This window comes from Dermochelys coriacea, chromosome 8, assembly GCF_009764565.3.
Source record: "Dermochelys coriacea isolate rDerCor1 chromosome 8, rDerCor1.pri.v4, whole genome shotgun sequence".
Lineage (NCBI taxonomy): Eukaryota > Metazoa > Chordata > Testudines > Dermochelyidae > Dermochelys > Dermochelys coriacea.
Genome location: NC_050075.1, coordinates 84,272,130 through 84,295,252, shown reverse-complemented (window position 1 = coordinate 84,295,252; position 23,123 = coordinate 84,272,130). Strand labels below are relative to the sequence as shown.

Sequence of the window (23,123 nt, the reverse complement as noted above, 5' to 3'; positions counted from 1 at the left end):
CCCAAACAGCGATCAGATCCCGTACCTTCCGTTAGGTCCATGCTGGAGCTCTTTTTGCGATTGTGGGACTTCATCATGGTCACCTCTGCTGATGAGCTCTGCATGGTCACCTGCAGCTTGCCACACTGGCCAAACAGGAAATTGAAATTCAAAAGCTCACAGGCCTTTTCCTGTCTACCTGGCCAGTGCATCTGAGTTGAGAGTGCTGTCCAGAGCGGTCACAATGGAGCAGTCTGGGATAGCTCCCGGAGGCCAATACCATCTAATTGTATCCACAGTATCCCAAATTCGACCCAGCAAGGCCGATTTCAGCACTAATCCCCTTGTCGGGGGTGGAGTAAGGAAATCAATTTTAAGAGCTCTTTAAATCGGAAAAAAAGGGCTTCGTCATGTGGACAGATGCAGGGTTAAATCGATTTAATGCTGATAAATTCGACCTCAACTCGTAGTGAAGACCAGGGCTAGGGAAACTCAAATGTGACATCACCACAGGCAAGAGGATAAATCATTCTCCTTTCCTTCTCTGTCAAAAATGCCAATCAGTGCCAGCTGTGGTGGCGAGTTTAACAATGCAATCACTTGTCCACTTTGAACTGGAGTAAGACCTTCAGCCGGCTACCCTGTTGATATGCTGCTGACACTGTACACTAGGTTTCCTTATCATTAAACCCAGATAGAGCAGTTTCCTTGCTCTCATAGTGACAGACAGAGAGAGATGGCCCAGAAAGAAATCCAGTTAGCATAAGATCTCCCTAGGAAAGAAAAAGGTGAAGCTGATTAGTAGGGAAAACCATTCTGAGGAACTCATTGAGTCTAAACCTGCTCCAATGTGTGCACTTATGTACACTTTCAAAGTGGATTTCAATCTTGGAGCCTCACTAGACAGCTTTCTGCTCCTGGATCCCCAGCTACCAACAATGGCCAGAAATACTCTCATCTTCAGCTGACCAGAAAATTGAGCTCTTTCCTCTCCTGTACAGCACCTGCTATAGGTCACCAATGCTTTGGTTACTTCTTTGGTTGGAAACATGGTGTGTCTGGGACTAACCACCTAGGCTGCTCAGTTTCTTCATCTAGTGCAGAATACAGCTGCCTACCCCTCTGAGTAGGGAAGAATTGTAAAAGCATATCACTGGCTGGCTACCAGCAAAACTCAAGGTGCTGGTTGTCTTTTGGGAGCCACAATGAACAGCTCACCCCATAGTTCAATATAGAACTGTTCCTCGTTTTAACCTTCCCTTTGAACAGAACATTAAGTTTAAGATTGAGTTAGGCATGCTTGTAGGAGAGGAGTATCACTATATCATTGTATTAAACATTAGTACCAAAAATATGGCCTTGTTCTTCCATGGCCCTATGTAAACATAATTCTGACAATTATTCTGGAAACAAATTAACCTGTAGGCAGGGAAGGATGAGGACAGGCAATACTAAGAAAAGGAAAACAAATTTAAAAGGGTTTTTTTGAACATCTCTCTATTCAGCAGTGTGGACCACCCCATCTTCTTCTGCCTGCACCCGCTGCCCAGCCCCTTCTTCTTCTTGCCCCTATGTACATTTTGGAATTTTCCTGTTTAGCTGGAGGGAGAGACTGAGGTAGTCTCTTGGGGGCTGTTTGCTGCAACAAATTCTTAGTACAAAAGCCAATCAGGGCAGAAGAATTGGAGTAGTCAGAGTAATATGCATAATCACTGTGTGATTTTTCAGAAACAACTCCACTGATTATGCAAATCTCTGTACTCTGATTGGCTAGCTGTCATTATTAGCCCACTAGGACATAAGAATTGGCATCCGTTATAGTTATTAAGAAATAGCCATACAGTGATTATGCAAATCTGATATCCACAACCAGGGTGCAGAGAATTGCACAACTGAGGGAAAAAACCCTCTAGTTATCCATCAGCAGCTGTACAGCATCCCTGAACTTTGCCTGGCTGAGAAAATACCATTTGAATGGAACTGCACAGAAACTGTTAATATCTCTGCTACAAACTAAGGTGACTTCCCTAGAATCCCTGCTTTTCATACCCTTTGACAACTGTGGATATACTTTATGGCACTGATGTTCTTTATACCTCAACAGGGATGGGGTCGGCATGGGGTTCACTTACACCAACTATGGCTTTGATCCTGCAAGTTCTTGCAAGGTGTGAAGCAGGAAGTGAGAGATGCTGTCATAGTCCAGATCAAGTCTCAGTAGAGACTATGAGTGGGCATATAGCCAAGGGTCCTCTATGGCATGGAAAACCAAATCCACAAAGTGAAAGTCTCAAACTACTTGTGCATCCAATCTCTTACTCTCTCATGTCCACAGGACAAGAGAGGGGTAGATTGTGGTGGAAAATTGATTTGTCTGACAAGACAGGCCTAAGTGCAGTCCTCAGGAAACCAAATCAGGTTTTTAGTTATGTGTGTCCCTCTTTGGACTTTCTAGTACACACATATGCCATACCATGCTATACCTAGCCATCAGGACTACACAAGAACTTTGCTATTTCTCTTCTATAGATGAGATTTCTTAATCATGTGAGCCTCTGTTTTTTGCATGCTTTTATATAAACTGGATAAAAGTAAAGGTTCTCTGATCTTGAAGGAAGTTGCAGCAACCAAAATGTTGATACTCCTGTTTGTAAAAATCTCCAAAGACACATTTTAGTAAAGCAGAACTTCACTAACTTGTGCTTATAACTGATCTGTGAATAACCACTGTGGATCAACAAATTTTGAGAATTAGCAAGTTAGTGAATAAAACCATTTAGAAAGTTCATAACAAATGTACTTTGCTCATTTGGCATGTGCAGTCCAATTTTCATTATTTATGATACTACACTGTCCCAGTAAACCTACTGTATAATATTTTGTAAAATGCATGAGGTCTTAGTAAGACGAGGGCCCCTTATGGCCCCATACTCACACATCTTTCCTGACAAGAAGGGGGGGGGGGGCTTGCTTTTATCAACTCTTTGTGAATTATGGAACATGTAGGTTTGTGAAGTAAGTAAGTTATGGGCCCAAGGATGGATGGATTTTTCTCTCACTTTTGGGGGGCGGGAGGGGGCTTGTATATATGATTTTACAAAAGCCTCTCTAGACATTTTTCTTCCAGCTACCTTCCCTTCTGATCAACCTTAGAGGTGTTCAACATGATAAATCGTTTGTTACAGAACAGTCCTATTTTTCTAATGGCATTCTGATGCATTTATTTTAACACCTGCATCCTTGGCTCTGCTCTGAGGGAGCCAAGACAGAGCTATTGTTATGGTCTCAGTTGAGAGCTGTGTATATGTTGTGATATTAAGCATGTCTATTATGGGTATCATTCCACTTAACTCAAAAAGCGTGTAACCTTCTGACAAGCTCCTAGGCACTATGGTAATACATATAAATAATTAATTAATAACCACGATTATCATAGGAAAGTATTTCCTTATTTAGTGTCTTCACTTAACCTTCATACAGTGTCTTTATACGGGTTCAATTCAGAACAGGTTTCAAAGACTTATGGGCTGATGTACACTAGAAAAGTTGAACCAGTAATAACTATGTCAGTTGGGGGAGTCACTTTTTTTTAAACTTATACAGTTATAATAGTATAAGCCCTAGTGCAGATTAAGTTATACCACTGTAAATGTACCTTACACTATTAGAGCTTATTTCACTTTCGTAGCTGCACGGTTTTCCTTTTCTGAGGGAGGGCACTGAGGATGGGAGAGGCATGATAGGAGAGGCTGGCTCTTATCTGCTTTTCTTCATTGGAGAGGGGAGAAAGGTTAAGGGCTGCCCTGCTTTCTCTTCTCCATTTCAAAGTGGAAGAAAAGACCAGGTTAAAAGAAATGGCACCTCCCACCATGGTCATCCTGACTCCGCTTGTCCTCTTCACAGCGAGATCAAAGGAAGCTATCACTAGTACCTCCTCAGGAGAACACCCTAAAGCAGAGCCTGATGGTATGCATCTATTCTGAGAGAAGATGGACATCAGGAAAAAAATAACTGGACTCTGCTGTGAAAAACTACTTATCTTATTGAGCCCCTCAGGGACTTGTCAGTTGATGGAAGTGTGCTGGATCACAGATGATGTATTTTGTGGACTATAATTTCACAAAATCCGCTAGCTTCTCCATTTAGTTCATTTATATTTTACACTCGGATCTTTATAGAATTAAAAGCTAATTTACTTTAATGCAGGCTTCTTTGTGCTTTTATCTTCTTTTAAAATAATTCTATTATCAACACACAGACACACTGAATTAATTAATTTTCCAACCAGCAATAGGCCTTTCTGTCCCAATTGAGCATGACAGCAGACTACTGCCAACAGTGTCAATACAAGCTAGCACACTAACATATAAAAACAGTATTCCAGTATGCCTGACATCTGGTAATGTAGAGCATTAAGGAGATTTTGATTCTCACGAAGGAGAGGGGAGAGAGACATGAAATCAGAGGAGAATTAGAAAAAAAAAGCAAGAAATATCAAAAAAATATCTTGAAAACATTCAATTTGAAAGTGTAGCAGGGTGGTCACCCGCTCTCTGGTCTGGAAAGGGTTACAGCCAGCCCTGGGAGAGGGCTGGAGCTGCGGGCTAAAAGCTAGGCTGATTGGGCCACGCCCCAGTCAGACCTCAGTTGGCCCTGATAAAAGAGCTATGAGCCAGGAGCTAGACACACTCTCCCTCCAGCTTCAGAGGGGGAAGGACCTAGCTGCCTGGGAGTTGAGGGTGCAGGCAACCGAGCAGCGCTGGGGAAAGGCGAGAGGAGCAAGGGAGCTCCCACATGGCAACTCCCCAGGCTGCAGGCCTTGTCAAAGGCCAAACCAGGTACAGGGGTTGCAGAGGCTGCAGCCCAGGGGTTAGGCAAAGGCAACAGGCCCAAACCCCGCTTTGCCAATGATGAATCGCTTGTATACTGCAGTCTGCCTCAGTGAGCGGGGGCTAGAGGGTGACTGGCAGTAGCCACAGACTGAGGCAAGGTAGGGATAGAGGGTTGGGGTTACCCTGGGTGGGGAGACCCAGAGAGAGCGTGTACTGCCAGGGGGCAGCACCCAAGATAAAGGGGCACCGGGGTCCGGGAGGGACACGGGGGCCTGAGGCAAGTGTGACACTGGCCTGCAGAGGGCTCTCCGGAGGCTGGAGAGCTAATTCCCAGGACAACCAGCGGGAGGTGCCGCGCCAGTGAGTCTCACCATGCTACAGAAAGCAACTTCTGTATTGCTGCTGTGATGGCTCTTAGACAAGGGGAAGGGAGCAGAAGCCATAGAAAGTGAAGGTAATTCTAGTAAAATGTGTCAAGATTTTAGTAAGGAAGCAGATTTGTTATTTATATAGTGTCATGTAGGCACATGCTGTTTTGCAATAGGCAGGAAGTGCTAAAGAAAGAACTAAATCCCTATCATGAAGAGATGGCATATTACAATATGGGATAGGCACATTTTAATACTCATTAGTATGGCCAGATTCTGGTATAACACTGAGAACAACATGTGGTCACTATAGCTCATATGATTCACCGCAGAAGAGGAGGGCTTTCAGGAATTTAAGAGTTGGAAAGGATGGGACTTGGTAAACAGGACACGCCAGAACATGTGGTTGCTTTGAGACTGCAAAATACTGAATAATTGTCTAGGTGATTGTGGGCTAGCAAGGGTAGACATTTGTTCCTTTGCCAAGAGTCACCAGTTTTGTTGGTTTATACTGACTTAGTAGCTGTTCCAGGCATAAGAGCAGCACGACAGAAGAAATGCTGCAAGTGACAACAAAGTCACTATGTGGTAGCAGGATGCAAAGAGTGTAGCAATGGCCTGAGACGGATATCCAGAGCGAAAAAGAAAACAGTGGGGGTGAAAATATTAATTTAAATTCTTGTCTGGCACCAATAGCTTTACTGTCTATAAATACATGAACAAGTTTGCATCTGGCAATAAAAACAAAACAAAATATCAGTGCTTTATGCATTACATCAGAGAAAGTTATTAGGTTCCCCATTAAAAAGAGATTGAAATGGGCTATATCTGATTTGAGTGAATAGTTTTTAAAACTGACCACTGAGAAATTTATGTAGTATATCGACACTAGAGAAAATTAAGAATTAAAACATAGTTTAATGCCATCTACTTGCTCCACCTGCTAAGTCCTAGCTTTACATGTTCTTAAACAGGATAGGTTTAGATGGTAAACGTATCACTCAGCATCAACCATCATGCAAAGCACAAAACCATGGAAAGCATTTCTCCTCCCTGGAGATAGTACAATTAAACTCCACAATGGGTGCGAATCAAACTCTTTTCTTACCTTTCCAGCACGTGAACGTTTCACCTACAGATACACTCAACTATATTATTTGACTAAAATGGGGGAATATTGAAAAGTAAAGTAAGTGTTTCAAAGAGATTCCTTACAGAACTACTTCTTTACCCCATCCATTTTTGCAGTTAGATGAATATTCAGGGGATCTAAGAATATATTTCAGCACAAAACACTTTGTGCTAACATTTTGTCTTAGGTAAGTGCAAATATCACATACATGTGCCTATCAGCACATGTGATGTACCTCATACAGTGCACTAAATGCTTCAGTTGTAACTATGTGGTGCACCTAATACTCAACACAATTTCACTCACTTCCATTTCACTGTACCTTGGTAAACTGGACAGCTGGCAGCTTACCTTGGGTGACCTTGCATGACTGCCTAGCAGAATGCTAACGTGTATCTTTTGCAGATCATTACTGTGGACCCCTCAAAATCGCGTCTTTTAATGGGCAAGCGATTAGTGTATATTCAAGGATGAGGGAGCTATGGCTACAATGGAAATATGCAGACATCTCATGATTCATGAATACTGCCAGGCATGCCAAGATCTGTTAATAGGGGAATTTGCTCCATGTTGCATGTAGGACCTCATTCAGTAGTGGCGTGGCATTAAAGATGTTTTAAAAAGATGATAATCTATAAAGCAATATGTAAACAATACATGCATCTTATCTAGAGGATAATGAAAATGTATACCTCAGACAGAAATAATCTTTGAAATTATGAAAAAAGGGATGTCACCTCCCTATACACCAATATCCCTCACAATGATGGCATTTAGCCTGCCTCAAATTTTTACAAGATAATGGACAACATTCAGACATCCACCGCAAACACATCACCAAACTCATCCATTTCATCCTCACCCATAACAATTTCACATTTAACACACACTTTGTCTAAGTGTTTGGGAACAGCCACGGGGACTCGGATGACTCCCCAGTATGTCAACTTCTTCATGGACCACCCTGAGAAGAATTTCTGGACAAATGCACCACAAAATCAGTGATATACCTGAGATACATCAACAATATTTTTATCTTCTACACAGCCAACCTAAATTCCCTCACAGATTTCCACCACAACTTCAAACATCACCACCCTCCATCAAACTCTGTCTAGAACATTCCCACAGTAGCATCAACTTCCTGGACACCCAGGAATCAGCTTCAATAAGGGAACCCTACAGACACTATTTACAAGAAACCCATGAGTCACCACACTTATCTTCATAGACCCAGTAACCATCCTTAACACACTAAAATCTGTTTATCTATAGCCAGGGACTCAGATACCACATAATATGTTCTGAGGCAGTGGTTCTCAACCCGCGGCCCATGTGACATCCTCAGGACCATACAGGTATTATTGGATGCAGCCAGTAGGTTGAGCACCACTGCTCTGAGGAGAAAGTTCAAAATATACATCCATCTTCACACACTTAAACTGCCTTCATGAAGCAAGGACACTCCACCAGAGAAATAGATCACACCATGAAACAGGCCACACAAATAACCTGAGAAAACCTGCTTCAATATAGATATAATACCCTCTCCAACCTTACCACCCTACACACGAAACCATACGGCGTATCATCGAACAACTACAACCCATATTCAACGGGGACCTTATCCTGAAAATCTTTCCTAATCCCCTTCTTCTGGCCCTCAGAAAGAAACCAACCTCATCATCAGAAGCAGGAAATACCAACTCAAAGCAGAATAAAAGATGCAAAACCTGTAGACCTATCTCCATTGCTATGATGATCAATACACCCCCCCCATCCAACATGCCTGTCAAGATCCAGGGGTCTTACACATGTCTATCACAACATGTGGTGTACCTCATCCAGTGCACTGAATGCTTCAGTATCAACTATGTTACTGGGCACATAGTGGATCACAAGCTAAATATGAGTGAACAGCGTAACACTATTGCCAAAAAAAAAAAAAAGAGAGCAAACATCGTTCTGGGAGTACTAGCAGGGGCGTTGTAAGCAAGACACAAGAAGTAATTCTTCCACTCTACTCCACGCTGATTAGGCCAGAATTGGAGTATTGTGTTCAGTTCTGGGCACTTTATCTCCGGAAAGATGTGGACAAATTGGAGAAAGTCCAGAGAAGAGCAACAAAAATGATTAAATATCTAGAAAACAACATGAAGGAAGATTGAAAAAAATGGATTTGTTTAGTCTGGAGAAAGAAGACAGAGGGGACATGATAACAGTTTTTAAATACATAAAAGGTTGTTACCAAGAGAGGGTGGGAATTGTTTTCCTTAACCTCTGAGGGTAGGACAAGAAGCAATGGGCTTATATTGCAGCAAGGGCGGTTTAGGTTGGACATTAAGAAAAACTTTGTCAGTACTGGAATAAATTGCCTAGGGAGATTGTGGAATCTCCATCATCAGATATTTTTTAAGAGCAGGTTAGACAAACACTGTCTAGATAATACTTAGTCCTGCTATGAGTGTAGGGGACTGGACTAGATGACCTCTCAAGGTCCCTTCCAGTTCTACAATTGTATGATTTTATGTGGGTGAAACCAGACAATCACTATGCTCTCAAATGAACTCCCACAGAAAAATGATAATCAAAAACACCACATCACTTGTTTCACAAAGTGATCACTCTATATCTGACCTCAGTCGTCCTACTCAAAGGAAACCTGCACAACACCTTCAAAAGATGAGCCTGGGAGCGTAAATTCATAACTTTGCTAGATACTAAAAATCATGGACTGAATAGACACACTTATTACAACAATTTATAAAACTCACTTATTCCTCCCTTTGGCTTCCCTCTCCCCTAACCCCACAAGGTTTGGAGAGGTGTTATGGGCCACATCACCTTCACCTTTATGGGCCATCATCCCCTGAAATGGGTGTTAACTACTTATGCTAAATAATCTGTTGCACCTTATATTCTGTTTCAGAGTAGCAACCGTGTTAGTCTGTATTCGCAAAAAAGAAAAGGAGTACTTGTGGCACCTTAGAGACTAACAAATTTATTTGAGCATAAGCTTTCGTGAGCTACAGCTCACTTCATCGGATGCATTCGGTGGAAAATACAATGGGGAGATTTATATACACACACAGAGAACATGAAAAATGGGTTTTATCATACACACTGTAAGGAGAGTGATCACTTAAGATGAGCCATCACCAGCAGGAAGGAGGGGGGGAAAGGAGGAAAACCTTTTGTGGTGATAATCAAGGTAGGCCATTTCCAGCAGTTGACAAGAATGTCTGAGGAACTGTAGGGTCAGGGGAGAAATAACATGGGGAAATAGTTTTACTTTATGTAATGACTCATCCACTCCCAGTCTCTATTTAAGTCTAAGTTAATTGTATCCAGTTTGCAAATTAATTCCAATTCAGCAGTCTCTCGTTGGAGTCTATTTTTGAAGCTTTTTTGTTGAAGGATAGCCATTTTCAGGTCTATAATCGTGTGACCGGAGAGATTGAAGTGTTCTCCAACTGGTTTTTGAATGTTATAATTCTTGACGTCTGATTTGTATCCATTTATTCTTTTATGTAGAGACTGTCCAGTTTGACCAATGTACATGGCAGAGGGGCATTGCTGGCACATGATGGCATATATCACATTGGTAGATGCGCAGATGAACGAGCGTCTGATAGTGTGGGTGACGTGTTTAGGCCCTATGATGGTGTCCCCTGAATAGATATGTGGACAGAGTTGGCAACGGGCTTTGTTGCAAGGATAGGTTCCTGGGTTAGTGGTTCTGTTGTGTGGTTGCTGGTGAGTATTTGCTTCAGGTTGGGGGGCTGTCTGTAAGCAAGGACTGGCCTGTCTTCCAAGATCTGTGAGAGTGATGGGTTGTCGTTCAGGATAGGTTGTAGATCCTTGATGATGCATTGGAGAGGTTTTAATTGGGGGCTGAAGGTGATGGCTAGTGGTGTTCTGTTATTTTCTTTGTTGGGCCTGTCCTGTAGTAGGTGACTTCTGAGTACTCTTCTGGCTCTGTCAGTCAGTCTATTTCTTCACTTCAGCAGGTGGGTATTGTAGTTGTAAGAATGCATGGTAGAGATCTTGTAGGTGTTTGTCTCTGTCTGAGGGGTTGGAGCAAATGCGGTTATATCGTAGAGCTTGGACTTTACAAAAACTAGACAAGCCATCTACAACACACACTTTGCTTCTCTACAAAAGAAAAAGGACACTAAACTCTCGAAACTACTACATGCCGCAAGGAGCCACAACGGTGGTTCCCTTAACCCACCCAGCAATATTGTTAATCTGTCCAACTATACTCTTAGCCCAGCAGAAGAATCTGTCCTATCTCGGGGCCTCTCCTTTTGCCCCTCCACCCCCACGAACATGATACAGTTCTGTGGTGACCTAGAATCCTATTTTCGACGTCTCCGTCTCAAGGAATATTTCCAACACACCTCTAACCAATGTGTTAACCCACAGGGACCTTCCTACCAACACTACAAAAAGAAGGATTCTGGGTGGACGCCTCCTGAAGGTCGAAATAACAGACTGGACTTCTACATAGAGTGCTTCCGCCGACATGCATGGGCTGAAATTGTGGAAAAGCAGCATCACTTGCCCCATAACCTCAGCCATGCAGAACACAATGCCATCCACAGCCTCAGAAACTACTCTGATGACATAATCAAAAAGTCTGACAAAGGAGGTGCTGTCGTCATCATGAATAGGTAGGAATATGAACAAGAGGCTATTAGGCAGTTCTCCAACACCACTTTCTACAAGCCATTACCTTCTGATCCCACTGAGGGTTACCAAAAGAAACTACAGCATTTGCTCAAGAAACTCCCTGAAAAAGCACAAGAACAAATCTGCACAGACACAACCCTGGAACCCCGACCTGGGGTTTTCTATCTGCTACCCAAGATCCATAAACCTGGAAATCCTGGATGCCCCATCATCTCAGGCATTGGCACCCTGACAGCAGGATTGTCTGGCTATGTAGACTCCCTCCTCAGGCCCTTCGTTACCAGCACTCCCAGCTATCTTCGAGACACCACTGACTTCCTGAGGAAACTACAACCATCGGTGATCTTCCTAAAAACACCATCCTAGCCACTATGGATGTAGAAGCCCTCTACACCAACATTCCACACAAAGATGGACTACAAGCCATCAGGAACAGTATCCCTGATAATGTCAGGCAAACCTGGTGGCTGAACTTTGTGACTTTGTCCTCACCCATAACTATTTCACATTTGGGGACAATGTATAATTTCAAATCAGCGGCACTGCGATGGGTACCCGCATGGCCCCACAGTATGCCAACATTTTTATGGCTGACTTAGAACAACGCTTCCTCAGCTCTCGTCCCCTAATGCCCCTACTCTACTTGCGCTACATTGATGACATCTTCATCATCTGGACCCATGGAAAAGAAGCCCTTGAGGAATTCCACCATGATTTCAACAATTTCCATCCCACCATCAACCTCAGCCTGGACCAGTCCACACAAGAGAACCACTTCCTGGACACTACGGTGCTAATAAGCAATGGTCACATAAACACCACCCTATACAGGAAACCTATTGACCGCTATTCCTACCTACATGCCTCTAGCTTTCATCCAGATCACACCACACGATCCATTGTCTACAGCCAAGCTCTACGATATAACAATTTGCTCCAATCCCTCAGACAGAAACAAACAAGATCTCTATCATGCATTCCTACAACTACAATACCCACCTGCTGAAGTGAAGAAACAGATTGACAGAGCCAGAAGAGTACCCAGGAGTCACCTACTACAGGACAGGCTCAACAAAGAAAATAACAGAACGCCACTAGCCATCACCTTCAGCCCCCAACTAAAACCTCTCCAACGCATCTTCAAGGATCTACAACCTATCCTGAAGGACAACCCATCACTCTCACAGATCTTGGGAGACAGGCCAGTTATTGCTTACAGACAGACCCCCAATCTGAAGCAAATACTGACCAGCAACCACACACCACACAACAGAACCACCAACCCAGGAACCTATCCTTGCAACAAAGCCCGTTGCCAACTCTGTCCACATATCTATTCAGGGGACACCATCATAGGGCCTAATCACATCAGCCACACTATCAAAGGCTCGTTCACCTGCGCATCTACCAATGTGATATATGCCATGTGCCAGCAATGCCCCTCTGCCATGTACATTGGTCAAACTGGACAGTCTCTACGTAAAAGAATAAATGGACACAAATCAGACGTCAAGAATTATAACATTCAAAAAACCAGTTGGAGAACACTTCAATCTCTCCGGTCACTCGATTACAGACCTGAGGGTGGCTATCCTTCAACGAAAAAGCTTCAAAAACAGACTCTAACGAGAGACTGCTGAATTGGAATTAATTTGCAAACTGGATACAATTAACTTAGACTTAAATAGAGACTGGAAGGGATGAGTCATTACATAAAGTAAAACTATTTCCCCATGTTATTTCTCCCCTGACCCCACAGTTCCTCAGACATTCTTGTCAACTGCTGGAAATGGCCCACCTTGATTATCACCACAAAAAGTTTTCCTCCTCCCTCCCCCCCCCCCTGCTGGTGATGGCTCATCTTAAGTGATCACTCTCCTTACAGTGTGTATGATAAAACCCATTTTTCATGTTCTCTGTGTGTGTATATAAATCTCCCCACTGTATTTTCCACCGAATGCATCCGATGAAGTGAGCTGTAGCTCACGAAAGCTTATGCTCAAATAAATTTGTTAGTCTCTAAGGTGCCACAAGTACTCCTTTTCTTTTTTTCTTGTATTCTGTGTCACTCTGAGTGCCTTTCCGTGACCTGAAGAAGAGCTCTGTGTAAACTTGAAAGCTTGTCTGTCTGTCTGTCTCTCTATCTCACCAACACAAGTTTGTCCTCTAAAAAAGATAAAATGCCTCATACACCTGGTCTCTCTAATGTAAGATAATAGTTAGTTGGTGTCTCAGCTAACAAACCAATGGTCTCTTTTTAATACTCAGATTAGGTTCCTTCATTCCTAAAACAACAGGGTTTGGGAGAAATAGAAGGCAAGGCGTGCCCTAAGTCACTCTCACTGTCTGCCAAATTCTCCAGCAAACTCAGTAATGCTGCTGACAGACTCCGGATGCAGCACTGAACAGCCCTTCTGTTTAGTAGTGTGGAGGAGGAAAAAACTGCAGCGCTCCTTGGTGCTTCAAAAGAGCTTTGATGAATGCTCTCTTCTACTTCCACTAGCAAAATAAATAATCCCAGGTGAGACTAAATCCACAACCAGTTACAGCTTTACTTTAAATTTGATATCTCTTTATAGTTAAGAATAATTTGAGATTTAAAATAATACTTAAGGTCACAAATTGTTTTGGAAATAATCACCATTTAATTCACACTCTTTTTTTTAATGAATGGAAGCAAGATACAAAACAGGGCTAAGAAATGAGAACACTGGAGGAAACTATTTCTATTGAGAATAATATTAGCATGTTCTGAGTTTAAAACACTGCTTCTTTTTAATAACAGCATAAAGACTGAAGTCTATCCACCCAACCCTGTGGCTCTTCACTGTCTGACTGCTCATGGCATCTTGCACATCTCATTATAGTTGGGATACATCCTGAGCTTTGCCTCTTCCACTCATGACAATACTCACAACAGTCCATTAAAAGCATCACTTCATTCTCCACCTTTGCTCCTTGTGCTTGCTTAATAGCAAAAAAGGTGATGAAAACAAAGGTCACCACCACCCAAAAACCTCTGACTGAATTTCAGTGAAATCTTAACAAAACAAAAATAAAAAAAATTAAAAAAAAAACCCAGAGAGTCACAACTATCAGTCAGAAGGCTCTAATACTATTTAGACAACAATACGGTACATGCAGCTGCACCTAGACAAGCCTATTAGCTAAAAGTTTCAGGAACAATTAGCAGCAGCGCATTAGTTAATAATTATATGGGACCAAACACCATAATCTATCAGAACATGGAGAGTCACCAAAATCAACAGTGAGCTGTTCTTAAAACTAATAACAGGTTGTGCCAGGATATGAATACTGACCATTACATGGTTATAACTAGGATTTACACTTCTCAACCCATTAAGATCATCCTTTCATTCCACCATTTCTGCTTGGCTTGCTTCAGATTCAAGAGAACTGTTGTGCATCAGTTTATACTGTCAAGGCTTACTTTGCAACCAGAAGGATTTTTAATTTTTTTAAATTAGATTCTCGTTTTGCTTAGATTTACAGAGTAAGTTTTTCACAACAGATCTTAAGTTCTCACATTATCTTCCCCTACAGTATATAATTCTATTTTCCCAGTTCATGAATCATGCAATGTACCAGCTCAGCTCTAATTTCTCACGGGACTGTTGGCTCCATCACAAGAGTCAGGTCACTACTTTGGTGTCAGAGTAGTGGTGGCAACTTCATCAGATCCAGTTTTACGTCTCCCTTTGGGATTTTAGACTTCCTACTACTTATGGCCCTGTGAGAAAAACATTGTAGATCATTGGTCTCTGTGCTTTTACTGACAATAGCAGCTCTGTTGTAGTGCTGACAAAATATTAGTTTGTCAGCATTTCTATCTATCTCATTTTGCAAGGATATATAAGTTGGCTACAGAATTGTAGTCAAGGTTGAAATTTAGCATACAAATACTTTTTCCTTTACCAAACTGTGGGAGAAAAAAACCTTTCTGATCGGCAGTGTTAAACTACAGGAATGACAGAAAAAGCTTAGTGATGTCAAATATACTTTTACATTCCTATAAATATTCATAAGACTTCATTCCAGTACAAATAGTGGGTAAGCCAATAAGTCCAAAATACCCCCTAGTAGTTTGGGCCTTTTGAAAATGAACAGCTATATTCTAAAATGGGGTTTACTGTATTGTAACTATACAATTAGGTCTTCCCTAAAAAATAAACGCAGCATTTGATCCTCTTGGATAAAACACTACCAGTGACGTATATACAGAGAAAAGAACACAGATACAGAGAGGATTCAGAGGCAGTGTACTACAGAATTTAGCTAACCATGTTCTTCCTTTTTAAAGAGGATTTTGTTTATAATGGTTCCTTTCTATAAACTACCATAAGTATACCACATACTGCCATGCCAGAAACAATTTAGGACAGTATCCTGTCTTCACCAATGGCCAATACAGGATGCTTCAGAAGGCCTAAGTGACTTTCCCCAATGCACTTCAATGTTCAGTGCTATACTCCTGAGAATGTTAGGATGGGCATTTTTGGGGGGAGGGTCCCCCCCGCTGCACAGGAAGTGAATCTGTCTTTGTAAGGTTCTGTCAATCTTATCTCTCAGACTGTGATTTTCAGTAATTTATGGAGAAATTCTGTATTTATTTGCTTGGGTTTTGTTTGGATTTTTAGTAACAGACCAAACTGAAAAATCCAAACTCATTGCTATAATATATTCACTCAAGTCAAGAGACTTCAGGCTTGGATTAACTAATAGTTGATCCTAAAGAAGAGTCAACCTTCCTCTCAATATTGCCATTTTACAGTTTGCTTTCCTATCTTTATTTATTCAGTATTTCAAAATATGAATTACAATGAGGAGTCAGTTTCATTGCAATTCTCCTGATCTCTGCTTAAGATAATATGAATTGAAATGGAATATAAAATGATCCAGTATACAAGTTCCCCATGACATACTGATGGGTGAATGGATTCCCCCACAGCCAAGATTTTCTTCTTTCTGAGGATAACGGAATTCACCTCCTTAAACTCCCTAAGCAGATATGCCTACTCATTCACAGGGTTATTCACAGTTAGCTCCACTTCTAGGCAGCATTTTATATGGCTCACTGTAAAAGTAAAGAGATTAAAGCATTTAATGCTAAGGAGCTTTTTTTGAAATCACTGTTTATTTCCAACCCTAAATTAGTACAAAGTCCATTATGTTCAAATCCTGCAATGTGGCAACATCTTAATCATTAACATTTTAAACAAGAAGCAATTTTTAAAACCCTTGTGATTTTCATTATAAATTAATAAATGCAAAAAGCCACTTTTCTGCAATGTTACGTTTTTGTAAGATTAAGGGTAAAAATTTTCGAAGCACCTAAGTGCCTTAGTCCATGTCAACATGGAAAAGGAATTGCCAGTATAGTCATCCCAGCAAAGCCTCCTAGTGGAGATGTGGTTTATAGGGACGCAAAAAAAAACAAAAAAACAAAAACAAAGTGCTTTTGCCTTATACTAGTTCCCTGAATGAAATAAACTATCCCAACAAAAGAGCCCTTTTGCTGGTATAACTGAGTCTACTCTTGGGCTTTTGCGGGTATAGAATGTCGTAAAAAACTCCCCCTCCTAAGCAACATTACTATACCAGCAACAGTTTCTAGTGTATTACATGATCACATACTCTTTGCCAAAAAATTTTCTAGGGCCTTTGATACAAATGGTTAGCATCTTCTAATTTTCTTCACCATCATAAAGATCCAGCATTCCACAATCTAACTGACAGATTAGTTACATGATATGTTTTCTCCTCTCCCTAGTAGGGATGCTATAATGATTCCATAATTAAAGTAACACTGAGATTTACACTTAAAGCTTTAAGTTGTAAGAAGGTACAAAATTTCCCAAATATACAGCTCTTACTCTTTTTATATGAAATGAATCCCCTGTGAATTTTCAAACAAATCTGAGGCCATTTAAAAATATTTATACTCAGACTCTTTGAAGAGACATTTATTTTACTAAGTACCTTTTTCCTCTAGGAAATTATTTACTGAATTTTGAGATACGAAATTTGGTATTTATATTTTAACCAAATCTGGGTAAAATAATTAGTGTATTTATTTTTATTTATTAACAGGTAGGTATAACTGTTTCTACCTGTATTTCAATGTTTATTGACATATATAAAATATAAATACGTAAGTATTGGATGCTCCAAAATCAGAGGTCTCATTTTATCAATATTATGTTTGAGTCTATGGTTGTGGATCTGATGCAATGATATCTTCCTCAGTCTGGAAACAATAATTTCAGGTCAGTCAGATGATGAGTACAGATTTCTTGCTTTCAGCTGCATATGGCAGAACTAACACATACAAAAATAATGGAACAATTGGAATCACCCAGCACCTATGTTCGAGAAAAAAATCCAAAGTGACCAGACACAAAAAAGAAAGCAATGTCTAAAAATTGATTTTTTTTTCTGCAGGGTTTAACTTAGCATTTATGGAGCTAAGTAGAAAATTCACATCCCTGTTGGCATTTTTTTTATGTTACAAAATGGCCTTGATTTCTGAATTAGAAATCTCTCTCTCACTCACTCACATCTACCTTTGCATGTCTAATGTGCCTGTCTCCCTAGTATATAGGCTACTTATACTGTAAGCTCTTTGGGGAAGGGCAGTCTTTTGTTCTGTGTTTGCACAGTGCCTAACACACTGGGGCCCTACTACATGGGCCCCTACTACACTGGGCCCCTACTAGAGCTCTTGGGCGCTATGGTAATACAAATAAATAATAGACATAAGCACCAGTTTAACCATCAGTGGTACTACCAAGTTTCTTTTACGTATGTACTACAAAATATATACTTCTGCAGTATTGGCTTCTAGTCGTATTCTCGTAGAATAGCTAGTATGCAGTACTGCACAGCAGCACTAGAATATATGGATCCCATACCAGAAAAATTAATGAAAATGTGTTCCTCCTGTATTATAAGTGCAGTACTTCTGCAGCAGTTTGTCACTGCTTTTCCTGTGCATCTGGAACTACACATTCTTCCAAATTACATAATAAAAAGATGAATATCCATTGTCTACCCATTGTGATTAGTCTTTTTTTTTTTTTTTTTTAACTTGTTGATCAAATGAGATTTTATAAGTATAGACCATAAGGAGAGTGTTTTATGTTAACTACCATTGGGTCCTCCGCCCTATGTTCCGAAGAACGCTGCTGCTGCTGCATTTACCAAGACAAGGATGAGTGCTGCAAAGACACTCATCCTCACCAATAAATATATGACTGGTCACTTTGAAATGAAAAATTTCCATTTAGGTAAATATACTGCACTGTAAAGTACTGAACTATCACTAGAGGGTTGCTTAGTGACTGTGGTTATTGTCTTGTTACAGAAAGCTGGACTGAACCCTGATAAACGTGGTATTTATTGATGAACCATATTCACTTGGAGACAAAGCCTGGAAAAAAATGATACAGCAAAACCAGCAACTGGGGCACATGCCAACTCTTGCTGTAATGCCAAGTAGCCTACAAAATTCCTACTGCAGCTCTCACCCTTCATAACAAGCTGGTGCCATCTTCCTATTTTGGCAGTGGTATACTCCCATCACCCTTGGGAGAACTGATGTGATGGGGGCCATTAGGGAACAGCAGATACTCTGTGTTTATCTGCAAAAAGAAAAGGAGTACTTGTGGCACCTTAGAAACTAAAATTTATTTGAGCATAAGCTTTCGTGAGCTACAGCTCACTTCATCGGATGCACTGTAGCTCACGAAAGCTTATGCTCAAATAAATTTTTTAGTCTCTAAAGGTGCCACAAGTACTCCTTTTCTTTTTGTGAATACAGTAACACGGGTGCTACTCTGAAACCTGTGTTTATCTGGTAGAACATGATTCATGAGAGTTTGCAGACAATGATGGTGGCTCCTTATCAGAAGAGTACACTGAGACCATGGGAATTTCATCATGTGTGGCTTCTATCTACTCGAGAAGGGACTTTTCTTCATCTAAATGTTTTCGATGATAGATGATATGGTTTTGTGGCCAAAAAGAAGTTGAGCATGCACAGTAAGTACAGACCCAAACATCTTTAATAAAATCCTAGCTTTCCTTCAAAGGCTCTTTAGAAAAAATAATCACTATTAAAAAGGTGAGAACACCTGCCAGTGGAACACTAATAATCTGATCAAATCCCAGAAGAAATCATTACAGCATAGCCTCTGCAGTGGAAACAGGCAATCCTGGGATGCAACCAAACCCAGGAATTAAGTGTTTTCACATTTTTCCAGAGTACAGTACAGAATCTCTTAATGAATGTTGCATGATGCAATCTGTATCGTCTACAAACAAAACTTTCGTTGCATCTATGAAGAGAGGCACCTCATCAATATAAAGTAAAATCGTAAGAAACAATTCCAATTTTACTAGTGTACAAAAGGGTTCAAGTGACAGTATCAGAGTAAAAATGTTGTGGAAAAAAACTACACAATGTAGATTTCTGAGTTTAAAGAGCTACTATACTATATCCTGTTTCATACAGTGCCTAATGTTAACAGGTTGATTAAAAATAAAGGAATCCAGAAAATATCCACACTATAATGACTTGTGCATACATAGTTTTCCTGTCTACAAAGGATCACACTGTGGACACCATAGTGGTGTCTTAATTTTGCATTCAGGGATTAAGAAAATGGGTGAAAAGGTAAAATATGTGCATTTCCTCTGATGCATAATGCATGCTATAGAGAGATGGGCATTTTCTAATAGGCTCTGGCTCTACACTTCTTAAAACAATAAAATGACTAACGAGCCCATTCCTGCAGCCCTTGTTGCAACTCCTATTGAAATCTATAGGAGATTTACACATGTAAGGCTGCAAAAAGTAGGCCCTAAATAAGTTATAGAATTATGCATTCTGAAGACTGTAATCCAGTATCATAGTAATATTCTCACCTAAAATACACTGAGGCTCAAGCTAATGACTTTTTTTTCCATGTGTATTGAACACTAGAGAGGAAAGGTTACTACATGATCTTTCTGACAAAAGACTGAGCAAGAGTATTTAGTTTGGGATGCACATAGGCACACTAAAAAAAAAAAATGCAAAACTTTTCTCTTCCACATAATTTTGAGAGAGAAATATTTCATACTTCTATATAAAACGTAAATAAGTCCCCGATTCTTCAGATACAATGTTTTCTTCAGCAAAATTGAAGAAACAGACAATAGCACTAGAACTGCATCGATGTGTACGAGAAGCCTCAGGCGCTGGTATAATCTATGGTGGTTATGACCAACTAGACTTCAAGATAGAATCATATTTTAATACTGTCAGCGGTATGTGTGTTGCAACCAAGTACTCAGTTGTTTGCCATGTGGACAAAGAATCAGTAATTATTGGGCAATTTTTTCTTCCAGAGAGGGGGAATAAAAATTTTCCAGAGCAGAGTAGTCTATTCCTATAACTCAAACAGAGTTCTGAAATCTTATTTTCCATATTCAAATATAGAATTCCCTTAAGAATGAAAACTCCTGTGCATTTCTTATTTTCAGAGATTTTTTTTTTTTTAAAAGGCCAAGGGACCATTTTTGCCAATGTGGACTGAGATCAAATCTGCATTTGGAAGTTGTACAAGAAAAATGTATGGAAAGATATGTTTGCTTTATGACTACATATGAATTTAGCGTTCACATAGATAAAATCTTAAACTGCCTCCAAGAGGCCAGTGCATGATTATAAACGTCAAAGCAATGGAAGGGCAAAACACAAGCCAAAGTTAATACCCAACAGCAAATCATTGTGGGACACTGATGTGTGTGCAAAAAAGAAAAATCAAAATAGAGTCTTTAAATTAAAGATATTGATGTGATTAGAACTTGAGAACAAAGACACAGACAACTGTGCCCAAACCCTATTGACTAGATATCACCTTTCAGTTCCTTTCTTGCTGAAGTGGGGTGGAACTCAGCAATGTGGCTTTTTCTTTGAATGAGATGTTTTCAAAGAAGTGACAAAGCCACCTTCCTCTCTCTGGTATTCAAGGGTGGTTTTATGGGCAGTAATGACACATCATAAATAATCACATTCAGAACTATTGCACACCACGCTATGGGACTACTTTGGTTATTAAAGCTTTAATTAGTTCGTCTACACACTTTGCATTATGTAAGACCTTAACAGAGTCTGTTTTACTACATTGGATCAAATCACAACAATACTTGAAACTACAGTGAAGCCACATTAGAACAAGAGATATCGAGCCACTTTCAGTACAATTTTCAGCATATTATAAAAAGCATTTAGTTTAATAAGGGGCTTATTTGACCGCTATTGCTGAAATTATGTATATAATTTAATCAACTCCCTCCCCTTTTTAAATTTTGGACGAAAACAGCACTTAAAAGGATTTCTAATTGATAAAGGGTGAATATTAACCCTACAAGTAGATGTTTAAAGTTCATTTTGGATTTGGGTCTTTTTAATAATATATCAATGTGTTTCACTTATATTTTCTAGTTGCATTTCTCCTGCTTTCAAACCTTTTTACCTAGCTTCTGTCTTCAGTACTAGTAGTTGCTATGGTAACTTTGGCTCTCTTTTTCCACTGTTTATACAGGTTTTCATCAAACCCAATAACTATTTTTTTAATGTGATCTGTTCCAGAACAACAGTTCCTTGAGAAAGGTGAATACATTGCACTATGGCAGACCTTTACTAAATAAGCACTACTGATTGGGAGTACCATTAACAATCACTGAATGTTGTGAATTAGCAAGTAAAACAATTTTAAAAAGCCATGGGCAGCATCTGACAATATGTACTTTGTTCATTTCTTTGACCACAGCTCACTTAAAATATACCCATAATTCATAACAGCAGTAAACATATGATGGTAAGATTTGTACGAGTGATGATGCTTAGTAATAAGAGACCGTACTATGGCAGCTTTGTGGAGAGAAAAACAAACCTCGCTACCTATTCTGTGTGAATCACGGGCATGCGAGAGGACCAGTGCAGTGAGAATTAACTGTTTTACTGTAACTGATAAAAGTAAATTTTTAATCTTTCAGGTATAATTGCAGATCATACCTTATGTTCAGGGCTTCCCTATTTTGGGAAAAATATTCTTGTTCAGCTTTATAAAATATTTTATAAAGATTAGAATATAGAGCACAGTACTCGACTGCATTCTACAAAAAAAATGGTCAATGAGGCATACATGACTATAATTTATTCATGATATGACAGCTGGTGTCCCATAATAATTGAGCCAACTGCAACTGCCTTCCACTATAATCCGGGTCTCTCACCTCAATTTCCCAGAATACTTAGTTTTTAGATTAAAATACTTCATGATGGGTTTTTTCCTGGAGGTATTTTTTAATGTTTTTTTTTTAATTAAACTGTTTCTGCTCTTTTGGCATTACAAGAGGCCAACACCTCCTTCTCTCACCTCCAAAGGAATTCATCCTCAGTAAAAACTGATCGCTTCTTTTGGGTGGGGAAGGGGAGAAGAGGAGTTACACAAACATGGGTTACCACTGAAACTCTAAAGCTTATTTAAGATTAAATATGAAGCATCTAAAATGCTGGGACTGAGAATGAGAAACATAAATCCACACAAAGCTATTAGCTGCACTCTTAGGAGCAGATTCTAATACCCTTACTCAGACCAAGTAGTACCTTATTCCACAAAGCAGTCCCCGTGACTCCAGGAGGATTATTCATAGCTCAACATGAACAAGGGTATCTCACTCAAGAAACTACTCAACATGAGTAAGGGGATCAGAATCAAGCCCTAACCATGGATATAAGTCTCATGCAGTTAGTTAATGTCCAACTATTTGGTTAGATGAATTTGCAAGATCAACAAGTGACACTGTAAAAAAAAAAAAAGCACAGCACATATGTTCCATGCTTAGCTATTGCAGCTCTAAAAGCTACCCCCAAACACAGAACTGTGACCTGAAGACAACTGATCCTTCAAAAGTTTTAACTGGAAAGCAGCAGAAGTGTGCAGTCAGCCCCTTACCAAAGAAGCTTATAGTGTCTTTCCAGCAGCACTAGCCTATGCATTCCAAAGCAAGGAACTTTTCAAACTCAACTGGTGAAGGCTGCAGTGC

General features: G+C 40.1%; 1 protein-coding gene across 5 annotated transcripts in view; it reads right to left on the bottom strand.

The window, feature by feature from the left end:
* PIGK (phosphatidylinositol glycan anchor biosynthesis class K) overlaps nt 1–23,123 on the bottom strand; it is a 132,453-nt gene that overhangs the window by 45,011 nt on the left and 64,319 nt on the right. Inside the window, exon 10 of one of the 5 annotated variants that reach the window (XR_006273652.1) lies at nt 14,613–14,757. The exons of 3 other annotated variants lie outside the window; for them this stretch is intronic. Coding sequence is in view for 1 of the 2 variants with exons in the window: in XM_038414422.2 (XP_038270350.1) it covers nt 737–752 (16 nt within the window). In the remaining variant the exon portion in view is untranslated. Of the gene's footprint in view, nt 1–390; nt 753–14,612; nt 14,758–23,123 lie in introns of those variants that run through there. One more of the 5 variants, XM_038414422.2, reaches the window with a different exon arrangement.